The sequence below is a fragment of the Aricia agestis genome, chromosome 17 (genome assembly GCF_905147365.1).
Source record: "Aricia agestis chromosome 17, ilAriAges1.1, whole genome shotgun sequence".
Taxonomy (NCBI): Eukaryota; Metazoa; Arthropoda; class Insecta; order Lepidoptera; family Lycaenidae; genus Aricia; species Aricia agestis.
This window is the reverse complement of record NC_056422.1, coordinates 4,782,717-4,804,842: the sequence shown is the minus strand read 5'-3', so window position 1 is coordinate 4,804,842 and position 22,126 is coordinate 4,782,717. Positions and strand designations below refer to the sequence as shown.

General features: G+C 36.7%; 1 protein-coding gene and 1 long non-coding RNA gene across 2 annotated transcripts in view; one reads left to right on the top strand and one right to left on the bottom strand.

Moving 5' to 3' along the window:
• The window catches only part of LOC121735187 (MOXD1 homolog 1-like), a 103,478-nt gene that overhangs the window by 64,276 nt on the left and 17,076 nt on the right, over positions 1–22,126 (top strand). Inside the window, exon 3 of the mRNA XM_042125907.1 lies at positions 2,785–3,244. Coding sequence (XP_041981841.1) covers positions 2,810–3,244 — 435 coding nt within the window. The 5' untranslated portion in view covers positions 2,785–2,809. The remainder of the gene's footprint in view (positions 1–2,784; positions 3,245–22,126) is intronic.
• On the bottom strand, positions 436–20,960 carry LOC121735190. The gene is made up of 3 exons (XR_006036819.1): positions 20,949–20,960; positions 15,925–15,932; positions 436–536 (listed from the first exon to the last, which is right to left on the bottom strand). It is a non-coding gene; the product is annotated as an uncharacterized LOC121735190 (long non-coding RNA).

Below are 22,126 nucleotides of genomic sequence, written 5' to 3'. Positions count from 1 at the left end.
AAACTTAATATACTATAAAACAATGAGAAATACCTATATACAAATTTTAAGAACTAAACGCTTCAATTACACTAAAATCACAATATCGGCAGAGCGAAATCCGTCACACGTCCACATAGCACCGCGCCTCAGCGAACACTGTCGGTTTTCATGCGAGAGAGAGAGATGTGAAATGTTCACTCAGAAGCGTGGATATATTTTTCGTTTGTTAGAGGAAAAATAAATATTGTGGGAAATCTAGATGTCAGAGCCGAAAATTAAATCGGGCAATCTTTGGATTTTTGTAAAAGGTATCAAATAAACAAATTTTTAAAGCATAGATTGTATTATTACTTTAGTTAGAACTGTTTAAAGTTCCCGAAAGATGTGACTTTGGTATTTTTTTTCATCCAGTAGGAGTACATTATTTTATTATTTAAATCGGACAAGCTTTTCCAAATATAATCAAAAATCACATATATTTTTTTTGTGCCAATCAATGAAATACATACGTCTAGAAAACTGCACAAAGATGTCAAATTGGCAGCTGTCTGCGCCTTAAATACAACCTGAAGCCCAAGTGCGAGTGGGACTGGTGCACAAAAGGTTCCGTACCGTTAAATAGAGCAAAAATAGGCCAATTTTTTTTTCGTATTGGAGCCGCCCTTAAATATATTAATTTTATTTTGTTGTTAATATTTGTTGCTGATCAGCAACAAAAATACACAATCTTGAGATACAGGCTACAGCCTGGAGACAGACAGACAGACGGACAGACGGACAGACAAACAGACAGACAGACAACGAAGTCTTAATAATAGAGTCCCGTTTTTACCCTCACGCAGTAAATTGACAGATTTAGATTTTGGAGAATACCTTTCAGGACTCAACTAACGTCACAGTATAATATATTTACAGTATTACGTGCTAACGTGTACAAACTGTGATGTATATCCACTACAGACGTTTAATTATCGCGTAATGTCTACGATGTGTCACGTTGAACAACGGATTATAGCAACACGAGATTAATGTCGGGGTTAGCAGGGCAGCTGCGCATTCGTGGCGTAGCCAAAGGAAAACGGAAGAAATAAGTGGGTTTGCTATTTGGACTTCAGGCCCTAAATCTACATAGTGAATAAAATAATAATAATATCTACTGACGAACTGGAACCTCCTTTTTAGGGTTCCGTATCCAAAGGGTAAAAACGTGAACCTATGACTGAGACTTCCGTCCGTGTGTCTGTCCGTCTGTCTGCCTGTCTCCAGGCTGTAACGCAAGAACTGCTTGAATAGCTAAACTTCTGAAATTTTCACAGATTATGTGTTTCTGGTGCAGCTATAACAACAAATACTAAAAACAAAATGAAACTAATATTTTAGGGGGGCTCCCATACAACAAACGTTATTTTTTGGTCTTTTTGGCTCGTAATCCACAACGGCTACATATAAACACTTGAAATTTTCACAAAATCCTCAATTATAATATTATGTATAGGCTTTAATAATATTAAATATTAAAATTTAAATAAAATAAATACCTAATTAAGGGGGCTCCCGCCTCCCATACAAAAAACACAATTTTTTCCTTATTTTCGCTCTCGGTACGGAACCCTTAGTGCGCGAGTCCGACTCGCACTTGGCTGATTATTTGGAACTGCTGTTTCTACTCTTCATTAGGATTGTAAGCACACCCTAAACGTATTCAAAGTAATTAAATTCGTAGCTGTAAAAATGTAACAATGGAATTCACATAAATATTCAAATTTAATTATTTTAATTTGCATGAACTTATTACAAATCATTACCCTTCCTTACTTCGCTGTAATCGGGTAAAAAGGTCACGAACTCACGGCAAATAAAATTTTTAATATTCCTTATATTCAAATAAACTTTTCAAAAATACTTTCACAATACTTATTATTTGTACATAATAATAATAATTATTAATATCTAACAAGGCTGACTGACATAGTAATCTATCAACGCACAGCCCAAACCACTGGACGGATCGGGCTGTTTGGCATGCGGGTAGATGTTATGACGTAGGCATCCGCTATCCCCAAGGGGATAAAATGGGCATGAAAGTTTGTATGAAACGTTATGACATAGGTTGAGAAACATTCTGCAATAAATAAATAGACAATAGATACATAGAAAAACCTTTATTTATGCAAACTTAAAACTAAAATGATAAGGCAATACCCAGATTTTAAATATTTCTTCTTAATTATAAAATTAAATAAAGTAACCAAAAATATCAACATTTAAGCAGTTACACTAAATTCTTAAAATTTTCGAAAGTTAATACATAATATTCCTAATATCTCATTAGTCTGTATCTAATTATCTTCCATCATTAGTGTAATTAGTCATTTAGAACGACAAAAAGATACAAAATGAACACAACATTTCTTGATAAATACTTTGTTAAGATAATATTATAATATACCTGTCATAATATTATGTGTAACATATTTTTATGGTCGCAGAATAAACGTTTATTTATTATCCTGAACCTTAAGTTCAAGAAATAATATAATAAACTATATAATATATTGCTGGCAATCTTTATTGAGAAATCCTTATATTTTTCGGGATAAATACTTTTTCTGGACTCAAAGTTTCTAAAAGTATGTGGCGGACCAACTAGCGTTCATCCTACATCGCACTATGTGATAGTGTTTTAGTGCTTTCCACATACATACTCATCAACATCATTTTATAAATTTAAGCTTAGGTAACAGACAGATAAATAAACAGACACTCTGAAGTTTCCACTAATTGTATTTTTTTTTGTTTCAGGTACAGTTATGTGCACAGAATAACAATGCGTCTTCTATCGGTGTTACTGCTTAGCGCGGTATTATATTGCGACGCTAAGCTACCTAGGGATAAGATTCACATCCAACCAAATGAACTACCTCCGAATCCCACTCAACATGCGGCAGCCATGAGGCTGATACAGACTGAGAAGAAGAATGAGCGAACCAGTGAAATAGTGAACCAATACAAGAGGAGTAAGCGAGAAGTCTTCGATTCGAAATCGTACGAAGCTAGTCTAATCTGGGCTCATTCTGAGAGATTAGATGAGAAAGGAGACGTAGTATTGCGATGGGTGAACACAGATTCGAGTATCACGTTCAGAATGGAAGCGAGAACCCGTGGTTATGTTGGCTTGGGGTTCAACACGGCGAGGAATATGAGAGGAGCTGATCTTCTGGTCGCCTGGGTGGACGACCGACATAATAACGCACAGATCCTGGTGAGTACCGTTTTTCATTATCATGTCATGTTTATTAGGTTTTTTCAGACATGAAAGTATTAAATACTTTCATGTCTGAAACGCCAATTTTAAGGTCTTAGCTTCGCCGGCCAATTTTAGGCTCTTTGTGGTTGTAGTCGGCAATAAAATCCATAGTGTATCGCGTATTAAGAGTCAATCTGCAAAGGCTATTTCTTGGTTACCTCGTTTTTTGACGTAGATTTATACCGACATGCAGTAGAGAATCTTAAGTCCTGACTCGTACAGATTACAGAATATTCTTGAGTCAGAAAAATTACTGTCTGTACAAGTCCAGAGCCTTGAATCCTGACTTCTCCTACAGCCTATTTAAGTGTTATGTATTGTCTATTTGTTTACCTATTGCCACGCAATGCATGATACGTGGGAGAGCCATGATCGGCAGAATGGGTCGGCTCGACTGGAGAAATACCACGTTCTCACAGAAAACCGGCGTGAAACAGCGCTTGCGTTGTGTTTCGCCGAGTGAATGAGTTTACCGGAGGCCCAATCCCCTACCTTATTCCCTTCCCTACCCTCCCCTTCCCTACCCTCCCCTATTACCCTATTCCCTCTTAAAAGGCCGGCAACGCACCTGCAGCTCTTCTGATGCTGCGAGTGTCCATGGGCGACGGAAGTTGCTTTCCATCAGGTGACCCGTTTTCTCGTTTGCCCCCTTATTTCAAAAAAATACTCCCAGTCCCAAATCGCCACTGTGATTTGTCACTTTTCCTCTCTCTCCGGCGCTGATCATCCTTCGGTTGAATTCAAGCTTCTGTTTCATCATTTCTTTTTCTATATTTCCATCTCGCTGATGATAATTGAAGACGTAAGTGGAAGAATCGAACAAATAACATTTCGTAACATACGGAGAATAACTCATTTTTTCCCTTGTTATATTCATAAAACTTGTAACTTATTTACTTCATAACCTAGCTAATATATCTGGCTACACATATAATCCACAGTTTTTCTATTTCAAATAATTTTTCCGGCCCTTAAGCCTCCATTTAAGCAAAAAACGGGAAGCTTTTCATGTTACTTACCCTATTTTTCCACTCACGTCGTGAATTATTCTTATCTTCTCTCTCTCTTTCTCTATCTTGCTGGTGTTTTTACAAGTACCTCAAGCGTCTATTGTGTCACCTCTCTCTCGCTGATGATGCTACTTACAGACAACTCAAGCGTCTGAGTCGCTGTCAACGTCCACGCACCAGAGCATGACCGTCTCCAACCATTGTCTAAACACTGATTACCTAAACTAGTTTGGTTTACCGAGTGTGAGTAGAGTACTTTATTATAAGGACATTATAAACTGTTTATAATAATTTGATTAGTGCGAAATCCAAAGTGTGTATGGTGACGATTTACGCTTAAATCGCTGAACCGATTTTGATGGAATTTGGTATGGAGATGGTCCCAAGAAAGGTCATAGCCACATAGTATATTATGTTATATAGTGTATTCATCCCGGAAAATGTACGGTTTCTGCGTTAGGAACGATGCAACAAAGTGTCTGGCAACATTTAGTAGGATTTAGGAATCAATAAATAAATAATATTATTACTTATAATATTTTTCTGCATTATATTAGAGAATTTGTATTCTAGATGTCTGTAATTCTAGATTATTTTATGTAGTTCTACTAACAATCTTTAAGTTCACTTAAAATGAGGTTTCGTCAATAAATAACTATATTTCGGTTACTAAACCTCTAGTTTGCTCTAAAGTTTATACAGTGTAAACTCTAGAGCGAAGTTTCAACAAAATCGATAAAGCCGTAAAGTCCGGTGAGGGTAAAATGAGAAGACCACAGCAGAGTAGACAGAATGATAGAGTATGCCGACTTAGAACTGATGTTGAAATTTTTAAATTTGACGTATTATGACGAAAATCGTCGCTAGGGTTGTTAACTTGTTACCTACGAATTAAAAAATATGACATATTCGATGGACGTGTTCCTCTTTGGTCGTATTGTTGTTTGTGTTTTGGCACATGCGATTAAAATTGTCAGAATCCAATTTTGAAATCTTTATTTTAAATATTTAAAAATAAATTATATCAGCCAGCGCGAGGCACATTCCGTTCATAATCCTAGTGAAACCCGACGAATTTGACAGATATTGAAACCTGTCCGTCTCTTTGCAGTCGAACTACTGGTAGTTATGTCTATTATGACCACAGCCTTTGTTCGTCGTACAGACGCGTAGAAAAGTCAAATAAAGTAATTAAAAATTAGTGTTATGTGCAGCAAAGTAGCATATTAAAAATTTGTGTATTTTCCAGCGGAATCTGTACATTTCCGTGATTATTAAACTATCCTATGTCCTTTCCCGGGACGCCAGAGTAGTTATCTCTATTCTCTGTACCAAATTTCGTACAAATCGGTTCAGTGGTTTCAGTGTGAAAAGCTAGGCAATGAAACAGACAAACATACAAATATTAGAAGAAATCACAGTGCCATGAGTCATAACATTTTATATACTTACTTGAAGACGTGAGTTGAAGAACGCGATAACTAACATTTTGTAACATACGGACATTTTCAAATTCATCCCCTTATAATTTGAACACACTTTGTAACTTATCTATTTCATCACCTGGCTAATGTGTCTGGCTACACATGAAATGCACAATTTAAAAAAAAAAATCCGGCTCTAAATAAATGGATTTATGCAAAAAAAATGGCAATTTTTACTGTCAGTTATTGTGTTCTTCCACTCACATCTTCAATTATTATTGTAATAAATCTTTTTAAATTGACTTTTTCAGTACCAATATACAGTTAAATTATTTCACATAAAATGTATGACACAATTACATTTTTGTAATTCTCGTGTAATAAAGATAATTTCTTTATAAGACAAAAGGCGATTTCGCACGTCCCAGGTCGTCGTACCATTAATCGTGCGAATAGGATTCCGTAGAAAAGTTCAATGTCAAATTGTGGTGCGTAGGCACTAGCTACAGTTGAGAAAGCTGTTTTGAAGACCTTTTTTGTCGCGGTCTTTTATAAAAAAAATATAAAAAATTTAAGACCGTTTTGTAGCGGGTTGTACTTTTTTGTTAAAAAAAAATAGAGCATTTGACGACCGTTTTGTCGCAAAAAATGAGAATAAAAACTTTTAACTTAGAGTTAAAATATACCTATCTTAAAACTCTAATATCTTAGCAAGAATGTGGACTGTTCATATTGACATTAATTCTCGAGCGTTCTCAGCGAAAATTGTGTATTTACACGTTTTATTTCATTGTAAACGCCCCTTTACTGTATTCAAATTACTTTTACACAAAATCGTTTTTAAAGTTCTTTTACAAATCTGATTTACATTGTAAATTCTTTCTGAAATTGAAATTTATTTTATGGGAAATGGTTTTGAGGGGTTCGTGTATTTTATTCGCTTTTGTAATAATGTCAATCATCTTTACAATTCTGGACCGTTTTTAATTTTCTATAGCAGTGTCTAAAATATGTCTTTAAGAAAAGTTTAAAGCAAGGAATACTATGACTATATATTATGCTGATTTCGTAGTACATTGTAGTAAGTCCCCTAATTTGTTATACGGTATGTTATGTAGAATAAGTTAAGAGCCCATATGACTCTAACTTGACTACATACTTTAACCGAGATCTCAAAATCTGTAAGGTCTAGAAAACTGATTTTTTGACACAAGTAACTTCAGTTCATAAAGATTAAATGCTCAAGACGAAAACACGATTACTCAAAAAATGCTCGATAGTTTCTTTTTTTACAAAAAACCTTGTTTTAGACACATTTTTGCTTGGACCTTCGAAGTTTGCTGTCTTTTCTTTAATATTTTTAATATCTAAAAAGGTATTGATAAAACCTAAATTTGCTCAAATCACTTTTTTCATAATCATTATAGTTCGTCTTTTATTCAAGTAAAACTAACTCGGCGTTGATTCCGCGCCGTCCTTTTTCACCTGGCATATGAAAGACGGGCGTGAGTGTGAAGAGAGAAGGACGATATTTGATTTTTAGAGTCAGGCGAGCTCTTAATACATAAACAGTACTCAGTAGTCCAGTTCTTCGTAAAACAAAGGTCCAAATACTAATTTGAATGTAAATATTTGTAAATCACTTCAAATCAGTATTTTACACGCATAGAATATTTTATATTGTTTTGTTAGCAAGTGTACTTTAAATCCGTAACTTAATACAAGTACAGTCACGTAGGAATGACTCAAAATTTAAACCTTGTAGTTTTGTAAATGACTTACGCCCGCACCCAGAGATATATTTGATTATTTTTCCGACCCAAATATCGACCAATAGAATTGCACCATTCGACGTCACGTGGTACAACCTACATGGTATTATACTGATAATTTTTTGAAAATTTTCTCTGGTAGTTGCTATATATAAAAAACGAATTCTAATTCTATTGGCCGACATTTGGGACGGAAAAATAATCCCCCGAATACCACACGAGCTTCAAAATTATCTGGCATTTCCCTCAAGGTTCCCTGCAAACAAATAAAGTCGTTGTAGCTCTTGTGGTATTATAAGTGATAATTATTACTTATCTTTAATTTAACGAAGAGATTGACGACAAATGTACGTAATGTTAAAATGTCCATCAAACTAAAGTTAACGTCTCTAAATCGGGTCTAAAATCTCGGCTTCTAAATAATTAATTCCACAAAAAACGTAATAGGGTGGGTTGCACCAGAGGCGTTGTTATAGTTAAGGTTAAGGTTATGGTCAAATATGGCGTCCATTATGGACTTTTACTAGGGATTTGACAGTTCATTTGACATTTTATTATGGTTAATTTTATAGTTAAAGTAAGTTGGTGCAACCCACCCTTAATAATACTCTATGAGCGATAGAGTATTTTATTTATATCGTATAGAATACGCGGGCTTTCTAGCACTTTAAGTGATTCTTTCATTTAAGTAGGTATTTCTTAAGGCCACACTCTTGAATGTTACAAAATACTACATATTTATCTAGCAATGCTGAATGCACTTATCATCTTGTTTATAAATTAAGATAACAATGATTGCCAACATGACTTTAGTCTGGGGTCAATTCAGATCGCGACGCGTATATGTATTTCTTGTATGGATTTGACAGATTTGCAAGACGTCTCCACTCACGCAATCGAGATCTGTCAAATCATTACTTTAGGAATGCAGATACGCGTCGCGTTGCGGTCTGAATTGACCCTAAAGATCAGGTGCAGGAATAATCGATGACGACCATAGACGAATATGCCTGTACTCTGTGTGTTCGCTAGTATGGTCCACGAATCACGGGCCTAGGGAGGCCCATAAAGTTAATATACCTAGCGGAATATAGCAACAATCTCGAGCTGTCAAACGAAACCGAAATTGATTTCATCTGTGTGTAAAAATATGTGTACGTATACACACAAGCATGATTGAACATGATTTCTATGAGATTAAATTGTCAACGTGCGGCACGTGCCGACTGGACGTCAAAAAAGGAGTGCTGCTGTCATATTGTATCACACGTCTCTTTACCACGCAGTGTTACTGATAGTGACATCTCTCTTGCTCAGGCCTTTGTTTCTCTATTCCGCTAGGTATATTAACTTTATGGAGAGGCCTTAAAATATTATGAGAAATATATAAGAAAACCTCCTCTTTCCTGGAAGTCGGTTAAAAATATATCACTAGCTTATGCTGTATAAAACATAGTAGATTGCCAAAATAGTTACTTAGCCAAGTCGGTTAACTGATAAGTATTCTGATTGCTACACATATCCAGATCACGTGCGTGTGGACCCGCTTAAAATTCTCGAAGCCATGTTGAATGTCAACTAGCGGCCATCTTCGAGATCTAATCGCCTTCCTGTGACGGATTCCCACGGAGAGCCTTCTAGAAGATCGATATTCGATATGTAAATTATCAATGACAAAGTATCGAGTTTGATTAAAATTTCAATAACTGCCTTCTTTTGAGAAATCGGTTTAAAAAACTAAAAACATTAAAAAACTAAATATGTACCATTGCTCTATCTTTAGTCTTTACTCCACTATCTACGTTTATGTTATGCAACATTTTGACGACCTCTGTGGCTCAGTGTTGGTAGCTCAAGCCGGGGGTCGCGGGTTCGAATCCCGCCGACGGAACAAAAAAGTTTTCAATGTTCCCGGGTCTGGATGTGTATTAAATATGTGTATGATATAATAAAAATCTTAAATATATGTATAGTATAAAAGTATTAAATATATTTCCGTTGTCTGGTACCTGTAACACAAGTCCTTTAGGTACTTAGCACGGGGCCAGACTGACGTGGTGTAAAGCGTCCATAGATATTATTATTATTATTATTATTGTTTTTAAAGATACTTTAAGTTGTACCTTGCAACGTCATTCAGTTAGGTCTTTAATACTTTTATATACTATGCTGTAAGCCTACCAGCTGCCTACAATCCACAAAACAGTAACGTCAGAATACAGTATGTTCCTAACAGGGTTATAGCTTTGTAGCTAGTCCTCAAAACGACCTGTATATATTATACGCATTTGTATAGATGGGAAACTTCCAATATGCCCCAGGATATACCCATCTATGGCTGTGTAATCATGATGAGCAGTTAATAAGACAAGCGCAGTGAGACTCTTGAGGACAATGTACTAACTCCAATCTCTAAAACAATGGACAACATTTTTTCCCGCGCATTTACTTGTCCGTTACAAATATTATGCTTCCGTGTGAGGTTATGAACTCTGCAAAATATCCACAGACGAACATAGAATCGCCTCCAGAACTGTTTTGAAAGTCGGTTAAAATTCGTCTCTTAGAACGAATACTTTTATGCCTACTTTCTAAAGTTTGTTGCGTTGATTCCTAGACTGCTAATTGCTATAATATAAAATTGCTAAATGCATACATATAATATTATTTTGTTGAACGTGGTAGCAAGATTTATAATTCTCTCTTATTATAATCGCCCAAGATAAGCAAATTATTAGACACATCAATGCAACGAAATCGAAGAATAAACTTTTATGTGTTTATTAATCTAATTTAAAGAATCTGATACTTCCCACCGTAATAAGAATCTAATAAATATTCAAAATTACCGTCAAAGCGTAACCAAGCGTTAAATTATCGTTAATAAATCGTTAATTAATGTTATTAAATGATATAAAACACCGTTAATGTCGCCATTTTGTTTTGGGAAATGGGTGTGTGATGAGAACGTTATCATATTTTATCATTCTCATTTGTATGATAGCATAATATGATTTGAAGTAAAGATAATAATATTATTAGATACCAGCTATAACAAAGGTGAAACCTTAAAAGGCTATCATATTATGGTTTTAAATATGTTTTTTTAAGTGACAATTTCTTTAGCGACGTTCAGATAGAACAAAAATGATAAACTCGTATCAGGTCACGTCACATGTGACCCTGATCGTAAATTCGTAAGACGGAGAAAGAGTAATGTGCCATTGTGATTTAGCCTGTAGGAGAGGAAGTTAGTCGCTTTTTACCGCGTGGCGACAATTTATGCCTGCCGTGATGTTTCTTTTCCACTTTTGCGGGCACACTGCAGTGTGTTCTTTTGTTTTTTTTTTCATAAAAGAAGAGTAGAAAAGTAGCACGCTGCACGTCCCAGTAAGTTAGTAAGATACTTGATACTCATGATTTCTGACCTTATGTTTGTGACTTTGTATTTACGATGCAAGCTGCATGCGGGTACACCTGCTCCAACCAGGGTTCCTCGAGGTGATGGAGAAAACCTCTTGAATATACGATTAGAATCCGTGCTATTGTGTGTTTGTTTGTTTTCTCTTCACACGCATATCGGTCTGATTGTACACAGTCAGGCACACTTTTGTACATTTTATAAATTATAATACATAATATTATGTTTTTTTTTAATGAAATTTTGGGTCGAAATATTTTGGAGTTTCATCCTTATCGAACTCGGCCACGGAAAAACCGGCGCCACGGCTATGGTCGAAGCCTGGGTGGCTTGCTCTTCAAACAAAAAAAAGTATTTCGAACAAAATAATTATGCTATGTACACTGCATAGTTTAACCCGAATAATTATTGTGCGGACTACGGTTCTATCGCGATAAAAAAGCAAGAGGTTGGCTCTTGCAATTTGTAAGGAACCCAATATTTTCAACCGTGTCGCGTTTCACGATTTACATTGTATTGTTTTTGTAATGATATTCAGGTGGTATCGTGTTATGTGGAGATATTGTTACATAAGAAATGTATAACGAAAACTGCATTGTTGGTTCCCAGGAATTGTTTAGCTCATGAAGACCATGAGCTAAACCAGGCCAGGTCATGCAGAAAATTAAAGAGGTGTTTGATCCTAGTGCAGAAAAATCTGAATAAAGTTAGGGTACTAAATTCTAGACGAAGAAAAAGATGATGTGAACTAAAAGCGAAAAGTTTAAATGTCGAGGTCCCAAATATATAAATAAAAACTAAAACCGACTATTTAAAAAGGAATAGAAAAGAAAAACTGAAAGAGAATTAAATGATTACTTAACATTAATTTAATGATGCGCTTGACTTTTATTATTCTTTTTATTACTATTATCTCGATGTTGGCAGTCGGATATTTACTAGCCAGGTGCCAGTAGCTAAAAATATCGTCTAGTAAACTTTATTATTGTGTAGCATAAATCGAGTAACTTCTAAGGGTAAACCATAAGTTACTGTCAAACTTTTGATAAATATCCGATACTTTTTAAACCCCGTCGAAAACAAGTTACGACCTTTGTGCAGTCGACGGTGTAGTCAGCAGAAGTTTAAACAATAGCTTATATAGGTACAGTATAAGCTTAGTAAACTTTTGAGTAGGTATAAAAATCTAAACAATGAATTTAGACACAAAACTTCAAATAAAACTAGCCGGTTATTCAGTGCAGAGCAACGTGCAGAGTAGTTTATTTGAAATTGACACATTACAACAGGAGACACACAGAATATATATTAGACATTACAATAGAGTATAGACGAGGTATAGACACTGTCAGTTTCTCAAATGTGCTAACAGATGGCGTTAGCATGTACATTTTAACTTATTATTTTTGATACTAACTGACACCCCCACTTATCAAAAATAAGTAAACGTGGTCATGACACATCACATACCATCAACAAACTATGAACTAAGTAAACTACATTTTAATGATTCCTAAGATCTCCATAAATTTATAATGTTTTATGGATCCTAACCCTTTGGTCAACAAATCCGCAGGCATCTCGTTAGTTGGTAAGTAAGAAATAACTACCTTTTCATCTTTAACAACCTCTCGCACAAAGTGATGTTTAACATCAATATGTTTTGTTCTATTGTGACATTGATAATTTTTGGTCATTTTCAATGCACTTTGGTTGTCACAATACAACTGAGTTTTGACCAAAGTTCCAGTAAGTTCATACAATAGTTGTCTTAAATATATGGCTTCTCTGCAGGCTTCAGAAAGTGCCACATATTCGGCTTCTGTGCTCGAAAGCGCTGTAACTTTCTGTTTCCTGCTCTGCCAAGAGATAGCTGAACCTGACATGACAAAGCAAAAACCAGTATAGGACTTGCGGTCTAAAGAATCACTAGCCCAGTCGGCATCGACAAAACCACTTAAACCATCTCCCTTACTACTGAACTTTAAACAATATGTTTTTGTTTTACATAAATACCTCAACACCCTTTTTGCATAATTCCAATGCTCAGTATTGTAGCAAGTATTAAATTGACTTAAGTAACTAACTGAGTAAGCAATATCAGGCCTTGTCATAACAGCTAGATACATGAGACAACCTATAAGTTTTTGATAACTAATACCTGACATACATTTTTCTGCCTTAGTTACATTTAATTTACTTTCAATAGGGGTATCCACTGTTTTACAATCAGTCATTTTAAATTTTAATAACAATTCATCTATGTATTCTTGCTGATCGACAGTTATCTCATAACTACTAGAGTTTTTCTTTACATTAATATTCATTCCTAAATCTTTAATATTAAATTCTGAGCTCAAGATACACTTTAGCTTCTCAGTTTCAACTTTATTATCAGAAAATATAAGAAAATCATCGACGTACAATGCTATTATTATTTTTACATCCTTATTAATTTTTGTAAATAAACATGGCTCTTGTGTACAGTTTTTAAAGTTATTTTTACACAAAACATCTCTGACTCTCTCATACCAGGCCAACGCGGATTGTTTTAATCCATACACTGCCTTCCTAAGTTTTAAAACTTTACCACCCATTTGGGGTACAAAACCTTCTGGTACACACATAAATATTTCCTCTTTTAATTTACCGTTTAAGTAAGCCGTTTTAACATCTAATTGGTTAATTTCTAATCCTAACTTTACACTTAGCGCAAACAATAGTCTTAAAGTAGAGTGACAAACAACTGGCGAAAATGTCTCATCATAGTCAATTCCTTGTCTTTGGGTAAAACCCTTTGCCACTAATCGCGCACGGTATTGCACTTCACTATCACTTTTGTATTTCTTTTTTAGGACCCACCGACACTGCACAATAGTAGCTCCTTTTGGAGCATCCACAAGTTCAAACACTTCATTCTTTCGGAATGACTCGATTTCCTCGTCCATTGCCTTTCTCCACTGCACACTCTCGGGACCATTTAGCGCTTCTGCCACTGTCGGCTCACCATGTGTAGTGACCAGCCAACTTGGAAAGAACTTATCAGGCTTCCGCCGCACTCTTTTTTCTCTGCTGGAATACTCTGCGTCTGGTTCCTGTTCCAGCATCATAATTGGACTGCTGCTAGATGATGAACTATCGGGAACGTAAGTCTCATCGGCCTCGGCTTCATAGAATGTTTGCTGTGATGATTCACTGTCAGATGGGGTCTCTGATTCTAACTCTGATCGTTCCATACTGTTACAATCCCCCACTGAACGATCATTCACTTCTGAAACATGACTGTTTTCTTCGATACACCATGTAGCTTCACTTGCTGCCGATTTTCCACCTGCCAATGTTCCTTCCATCACTACTACATCTCGGCTTGTTGTAACCTTATTTTTCACTGGGTCATACACTCTATAGCCCTTCACATACTCAGAGTAACCAACAAGAATATGCTGCTGAGCTTTTCTGTCCCACTTGTTCCTTCTCTCCTTAGGTATGTGCACCATCACTGGGCTACCAAAAATGCGTATATGAGCCATATTAGGTTTTCTGCCATGCCACAACTCATACGGAGTTTTATCATGCAAACCTGAGGCTATAGACCGGTTTCTTAAGTAAACTGCTGTTGAAGCGGCCTCTGCCCAAAACTTTTTTGCTAGCTTGGCATCAAACAACAAGCAACGCGCTCTCTCAACAATTGTCCGATTGTTCCTTTCTGACATACCATTTTGTTCTGGTGTGTACGGGTTCGTCTTTTGGTGTACAATGCCACATTCTTTCAAGAAATCTTCCATCATCTTTGAACAAAACTCTCCACCATTATCTGTTCGTAGGATCTTGATATTGGCATTTTTCTGTTTCTCCACCATTAATTTAAATTCTTTAAAATATTTAGGCACCTCACTCTTTTCTTTCATGAAATATATAAATGACATACGGCTGTAGTCATCCACGAAGAGTAGGAAGAATCTGGCCAAACCTATAGACCTGGTTTCCATTGGCCCACACACATCAGCATGCACAATTTCCAGTACCTCCGTAGCTCTGGAACCAACGGGAAAAGGTAGACGTGTCTGCTTGCCCTCGCAGCAAATTACACAGTTAGATTTTGTAATTTCACAACTGCCTTCATAGCTAACACCTTCCACGGCGCCATTCTTCATTTTATTCAAGTCGTTATGGTTTATGTGTCCTAACCGCCTGTGCCACAATAATCCATTGTCTTTTGCAAGAAAACAATTTGTCACTGGTGTATCACAGATATCCAATTTGTATACACCGTCAGTTAAATTGGCAACAGCTACCAGTTCTTTCTTCGCATTGTATATTTTACACTGACTGTCTGAGAAGGACACACTGTTGTTATTCTTTATAAGCTGACTCACTGACAATAAGTTTGTTGTCAGGCTAGGCACTAATAAAACATCTTTTATTGTTACATCATAACCTTTCTGTGTTGATATTTTAACATTTCCTTTACACGAGACTTGAAGTTTTTCCTGGTTTGCCACCAAAATCTCCGGGAAAGTTTGTGGAGTCGAATCTTCTTCCAGCCAACTTTCGACTGCTGTCATGTGGGAACTTGCTCCCGAATCTACGTACCACTCGTATTTTCCATATTTAGCGCTTAAAAATACTGCACTAAAAGCTTTAGAGGACTTATTTCTGTTTGATTTGACCACCATAGGACATTGATTACGATAATGGCCCGGCGATTTGCATTTGTAACAGGTTATGTTATTTTTATTTCCTCCTGTCATTTTGACATTTGACATCCCGCCTTTGTTGCCAGCAGCGGTTTTATGTTTCACCCATTTTGTTGCAAGTGCCGATTCAGACTCATTTTCGTTATATGTCACTGATGCCATTTCTGGTTCCATATCCATCAGCTTGGTCTTGATAACGTCGGCTGTGATTTGAATGCCAGAGTGTTCTATTGCCATAATCATAGGCGAAAATCTATCCGGCAATCCGGCCAGCATCAATGATCCAATCCACTGATCTGTTATATCGAAACCTGTACCACTCAATCTTTGCGATGTTTCCACAATTTGAGTCACGTAGGCGGTCATATTTTCACAGTTCTCTCGTCGTATTGAAATCAGATGCCGCAACAAAGAAATCTTCCTCGAAAAACCTGAGTCGTCAAACAGAGATTTCAGTTTATCCCACAACTCTTTTGAGGTCTTTGTCTGCCTGATGTGCACGTACAAAGCTGGATCAATGGTTAGAGATAATTTGGCCCGCGTCTTCGCATCATCTTCGGGTTTAATATCTCTTCCTTCCACTGTCTTGACACAATGTAACATGCCTTCCAACACGAGTAAATTTTCAACTGCAAATGTCCACTCATCGTAGTTATCCCGGCCTTTCAACTTAGGCACACTAGCTAAATAGTTCGTTGACATCTTGCACAACACGACTTTATTCGAAAAAAACTAATATTTCACTTTAAATACTGTGGAAATTCAGGGATAAGCCCATAACCTCAAATAAAACTAGCCGGTTATTCAGTGCAGAGCAACGTGCAGAGTAGTTTATTTGAAATTGACACATTACAACAGGAGACACACAGAATATATATTAGACATTACAATAGAGTATAGACGAGGTATAGACACTGTCAGTTTCTCAAATGTGCTAACAGATGGCGTTAGCATGTACATTTTAACTTATTATTTTTGATACTAACTGACAAAACTTTATCTGAATTGCCAACACTATAAAATTCTGTGTGTATATTATATTATTACTAGCGACCCGCCCCGGCGTCACACGGGTATAAATTATATAGCCACTGAAAAAATTATTAAAATCGATAGCTATGATGATCCTATGATCCTTCACGTGGTCTCTTCTTATCTGTGCCAAATAACATAAAAAAATTGCTTTAGTAGTTCGCGAGATAAGCCCTGTCAAATAATTTCCCCCGTTTTTTCCACTTTCTCCTATTAGTCTTAGCGTGATTAAATGTAGCCTATAGCCTTCCTCAATAAATGGGCTATCTAACACTGAAATTTTTTTTCAAATCGGACCAGTAGTTCCTGAGATTAGCGCATTCAAGTTAGCCCTTTCAAATAATTTTCCCCGTTTTTCCACATTTTTCTCTATTTTTTCGCTCCTATTAGTCTTAGCGTGATAAAATATAGCCTATAGCCTTCCTCGATAAATTGGCTATCTAACACTGAAAGAATGATTCAAAATCCGTTGCGTAGTTTTAAAGATTAAAGGGAACAAAGGGACATGAGGGAAAAAAGCGACTTTGTTTTATATTATGTATAGATATAGATGTGTCTAGTTGAGGCGTCCGTAGCGTTCATATAATAAGTAGTCGTTACATACTATTCTTAAGAGGAGTCCACACCGCCCTTTTTTCCATACAAACGTTGTCCCCTGTTTCCTCCCTGGATAATGCTAGTAGAGTTATAATTTTTTTCCTGAATATCTACGGCCACTAATACGATGTCCCTATGTTTTCTTTTTTTTCATAATTTAATTAGTAAATAAGATATGAACGTTCTAAAACCCAAAAAAATGGCCAGATTTTCCGCTGTGTTCAAACGTCCAGAAAAAGGATTTGGCTAGATTATACAAAAAAAGCAAAACACAGGAACACAGCTCAAGCCTTTTTTTAATATTTAATGAAAAAAGTACTTAAATCGGTTAAGTTTTGGAGAAGGAATCAGGGGACAACGAATCGTTGATTTTCTGGATTTTCTGCAGTTGTCTCTATCGCGTTCTGCGGTATAGGCTTGAGGTAAGGGAGACAGCTATAGATATTACACGTGCTTTTTTTTCATTTCTCTAGCCCCTGGTGTATCCTCTTAATACTTCGGCTACGATCTGTTAATTTCAAAACTTCAAAATTCTACACATAGAGGCTCGTGGTTACCTCTGAAGTTGGGACTTCCAAGCTATTTCTTAGAAGAATTACAGTTACATTTTTGGCGCTTATTTAGTAATAATTAATATTATATCTATATATATAAAAATGGATTTTCAAATGTGTTAGTCGCGCTAAAACTCGAAAACGGCTGAACGGATTAGGCTGATTTTAGACTTTAAATGTTCGTAGAAGTCCAGGGAAGGTTTTAAAGTGACACGAAGTTCACCGAGACAGCTAGTAAGTATATTTTTGTATAAAAATTAAAATTTCCTTTAAAAATTATAAGCGCAGCGGACTTACTACAGATATTTAATATGGTATAACATCGCCATTCGCCAATTCGGTTACGTTTTACATGAATTCTCGAAAGTTCTTTGTGACCAAGAATTTTAATGTATCCGCTTGAACTGTACAATAGAATTACGCAACGGGCAGACCTATTACCTGATTGTGTATGTTTTTACCTGGACAATTGTTCATTCACCGGTGAATTCTTCGGAGAATCATATAAAAGGATATGTGAAGAATGAGTATTACATCTATCAATCTTTGGCTTGTTGCGTTTGAAAATCGAACTCGCTCTAGAACAGAATTCTTGTGCTTTCATTCATTCGAGCCAAAAATTTTTTTTCTGTAGACTTGAATATTTCATATACAGGATGTCACAAAACTAAGTGATAATACTTTAGTGTGTGTATCAGTCCCCTGTATATAATTCACTGTACGAGTAGCAGCGCTGACAGAGCAATTTTTTTTCACTTTTGTATGGGCAAACTCGGAGGTCGTGACGCTGGGGTGCTTGCCCATACAAATCACAAACATTTTTTTGGTCTTTCAGCGCTGTTACTTTCACAGTGAACTCTCCACGAGGAATACGTACACAGTACACACGGCACACCCTATAGTATTGTCACTTACTTTTGTTACACCCTGTATATCTATCAGTTATTCTGCTTTTCACATACAGAAATGTAAAGCATACAACAAACAGTAAACACCCATCTCTTGAAAACCACGTGCGAAATGTGGGGAGAGCATTATGAAAACTTGCTTAGCCTATTTTGATCACAAACTAGATGCTGTCCGCAGCTTCATTACGCAGAAATCAACTATCCTATATCGTTGTCCGGGACACGAAGAGTCTTAACTCTTAAACAAATTTCATCGAAATCAGTTCATTTATATTTAACCCATCAATCACCGGCTGTCGCATAACAATTGAAAATCTATTAGGTATGTCTGCGATTCCTACGATCGAGGCATAGTATAAGGATATCTCTCCCTATAAGTACTTATACTATGTTCGAGCGTCCGTGGCCTAATGGGTAGACCTTCGGTTCGCACTCCTAGAGGGTGCAGGTTCGAACCCGGGTGGAGGCGTGTACTTATGAGATATTTTGTGATCTCAAGTACATAATATGGATGCTCGTACGGTGAAGGAAAACATCGTGAGGAAACCCGCACATAGTTGGTCCCAGACGTATTGACTAGTTCTTTACTCTGGACTAGGCCGACTATGATGCGAGAATGCCGTATGCGCTTGGGCAACCATACGGACATTTAAAAATCTTGTCCCAGGCACTACAGTATTTGAGGAGTGTTATGAAAAATACCGTATAAATCATCTACAATGGATGTAAAGGCCTAGTTATATTCCAGGTATTACGGAAGTGGTAGGTAGACACTATAAACGGTGTTGTAAGTATGTTTTAATGGTTAGATTAGGTTACGCGGGATACGTGGGTACGTATACGTGGGAGAGCCATGCTTCGGCACGAATGGGCCGGCTCGACCGGATAAATACCACGTTCTCACAGAAAACCGGCGTGAAACAGCGCTTGCGCTGTGTTTCGCCGAGTGAGTGAGTTTACCGGAGGCCCAATCCCCTTACCCCTACCCTATACCCTCAACTATTCCCTTCCCTTCCCTTCCCTACCCTCCCCTATTACCCTATTCCCTCTTAAAAGGCCGGCAACGCACTTGCAGCTCTTCTGATGCTGCGAGTGTCCATGGGCGACGGAAGTTGCTTTCCATCAGGTGACCCGTTTGCTCGTTTGCCCCCTTATTTCATAAAAAAATAATACGCATATAAAGTAGTATTAAGTACTATCGAGGAAATTGATTCCTAGGCAGAATAAATGGCGGACCTAAGTAATTTGGTCGCGTTAAGTCAAACCCATCCGACCGGTCACAGCTAACATTGAATTGACATGACGTAGGTTCGTCAACTGCCTAGGAATAAATTTCCTCGATAGTAAATTTCTCCGGCGCGTAAAAAAAAAATTAGGCGCGTCGATATCATTGCTTGTGTATGTATGTGTGTGTGAGTGTGTCGTGGAGGTATTTATGGTCGCACACATCCTCGATACCAATTACCAAATCAACGTGGCCACGACGGAATTACCTACTTAGGGTTGTCCATTTACAGAAGTTATTTAAGTTGAAATTATAATCAAAGGCCCAGTAAAATTAGTTATTTATACAGTTTTTTAAGCTTCTCTACATATTTTAAATAAAGAATGTAACGTTACTTAAGAAAATAAAAATTTTTGAACCTACAAGTTCAGTGCGTCGCAAACTACAGTCTTGAATTATTTGTGGGTGGGTTGCACCAACTTACTTTAACTATAACTTTAACTTTAACAAATTGTCAAATGAACTGTCAAATTCCTAGTAAAAGTTCATAATGGACGCCAATACGCCATATTTGACGATAACCTTAACCTTAACTATAACTACCTACGCCTCTGGTGCAACTTCCAACCCACCCTAAGGGATTGACAATTAAATTTTATCTGTATGTTGTACATCGGTGAATTTTTCGGAGAATCACATAAAATGATACGTGAAGAATGAAGATTACATCTATCAATCTTTGTAGTTAAAATAATTAGGTACGGCATACCAGAAACAAAACTGATATGTTGGTTATTTTCGTACCCAGACTTATTATGCCCTTTTTATTCACACGGCGATAACATCTCGTCGCTGACAGCCCTATCACAATGAAATGGCCAAAAAGAGGATTTGCACGGATTGAATCAACAATTTTAATCGTAGTTCGGCCTCTCGGTTCCCACGGATACTATTTTTGTTGCATCCTGTCGCTACGGGTTAAGACTTAAGTTATTACTCAGTAGCCAGATTGCTTTAACCTTTTAAAGAAATTTCTGATATTGTCGGTTTCAATGGCCACTTGAAAAAAAAGGTTTGCGAGTACTGCTGATTATTGACCATGTTTTGAAAGGTTTACAAGCCCTGATGGTTGTCGATATGTTTTTAAAAAGGTTTACAAGCTCTGGTGGTTGTGGATATGTTTTAAAAAAAGTTTACGAGCCCTGACGATTACAGAGGTTTTAAGAAAGGTTTAAGCTTGATTTCTGAAATTGTGACGTATTGTTTTATAATGTACTGTGGTTATTATTGTTTACGTATAAATTATAATATACAAAATTTTTCGTTGCTGCGTTTGTTGCTAAACTCCACCAAAACAACTTAGCTTAGACAACATCTATTTTTATATTCGAAATTAAGCTGTTGTATAATATCGTAGCGTACTAACTACTAAGCAATGCAAATTCTGAATCGCGCTATCGAAGTTTCTCGAAAAGTTGGACGTTCTGAAAAGAGTTGGCATCATAACGCAACGTCGGAAAAGACATCTCCTCGCTCAGTCGGAAGACCTTTCTTTGAGTCTTCCAAGCATATTCCAACATAGGCAGCACAGCGCTTGCCGGATCAGCTACTTATAAAATTGGTATCCTTTCTATCTTCATCCTTGGCGAAGCTTCTTCGGAACAAAGAGAGGTGCACTGACATTTGGTAAATGATACACCAGGTGTCGTCAACATGCGGCACGTGCGCGAACATCTGCCTTGGACAAAAACTATTATTATTTATCTTTATTACGCACCTCCAGCTCGCGACATCTGCCTTTTACTATCAGCTGTTCCTTTGAGTAGAAAAGAAACGAAATTGAACCTTGAAGGTAGCGGATAAATTTGAAATTCGCGTATTTTGGATAATTTTATAAGAATACAATTTTAAAGGAGTTATTAAGTTAACCTTTTGTTATATATAAAATATATGGCCCTTTGTTCGAAAAAACGATTAAGTATCCTGCATCTGTAAAGGTTAGGAAGCACTTAGGTCGAAAAATAAAGCCATGGAATTGTATTAAAAATTCGTATATTTAGTCAAATTTACAAACATTTAGAATTTGCTTGTCAATTTGCCAACTTTTAAATTGGCGTAGAATGGGACGAAATTAAGACGTGCGAACGGTGCTAAGTGAGTTGTGTGTGAACCACCTAAATGGCGTTTCGTCCCAATT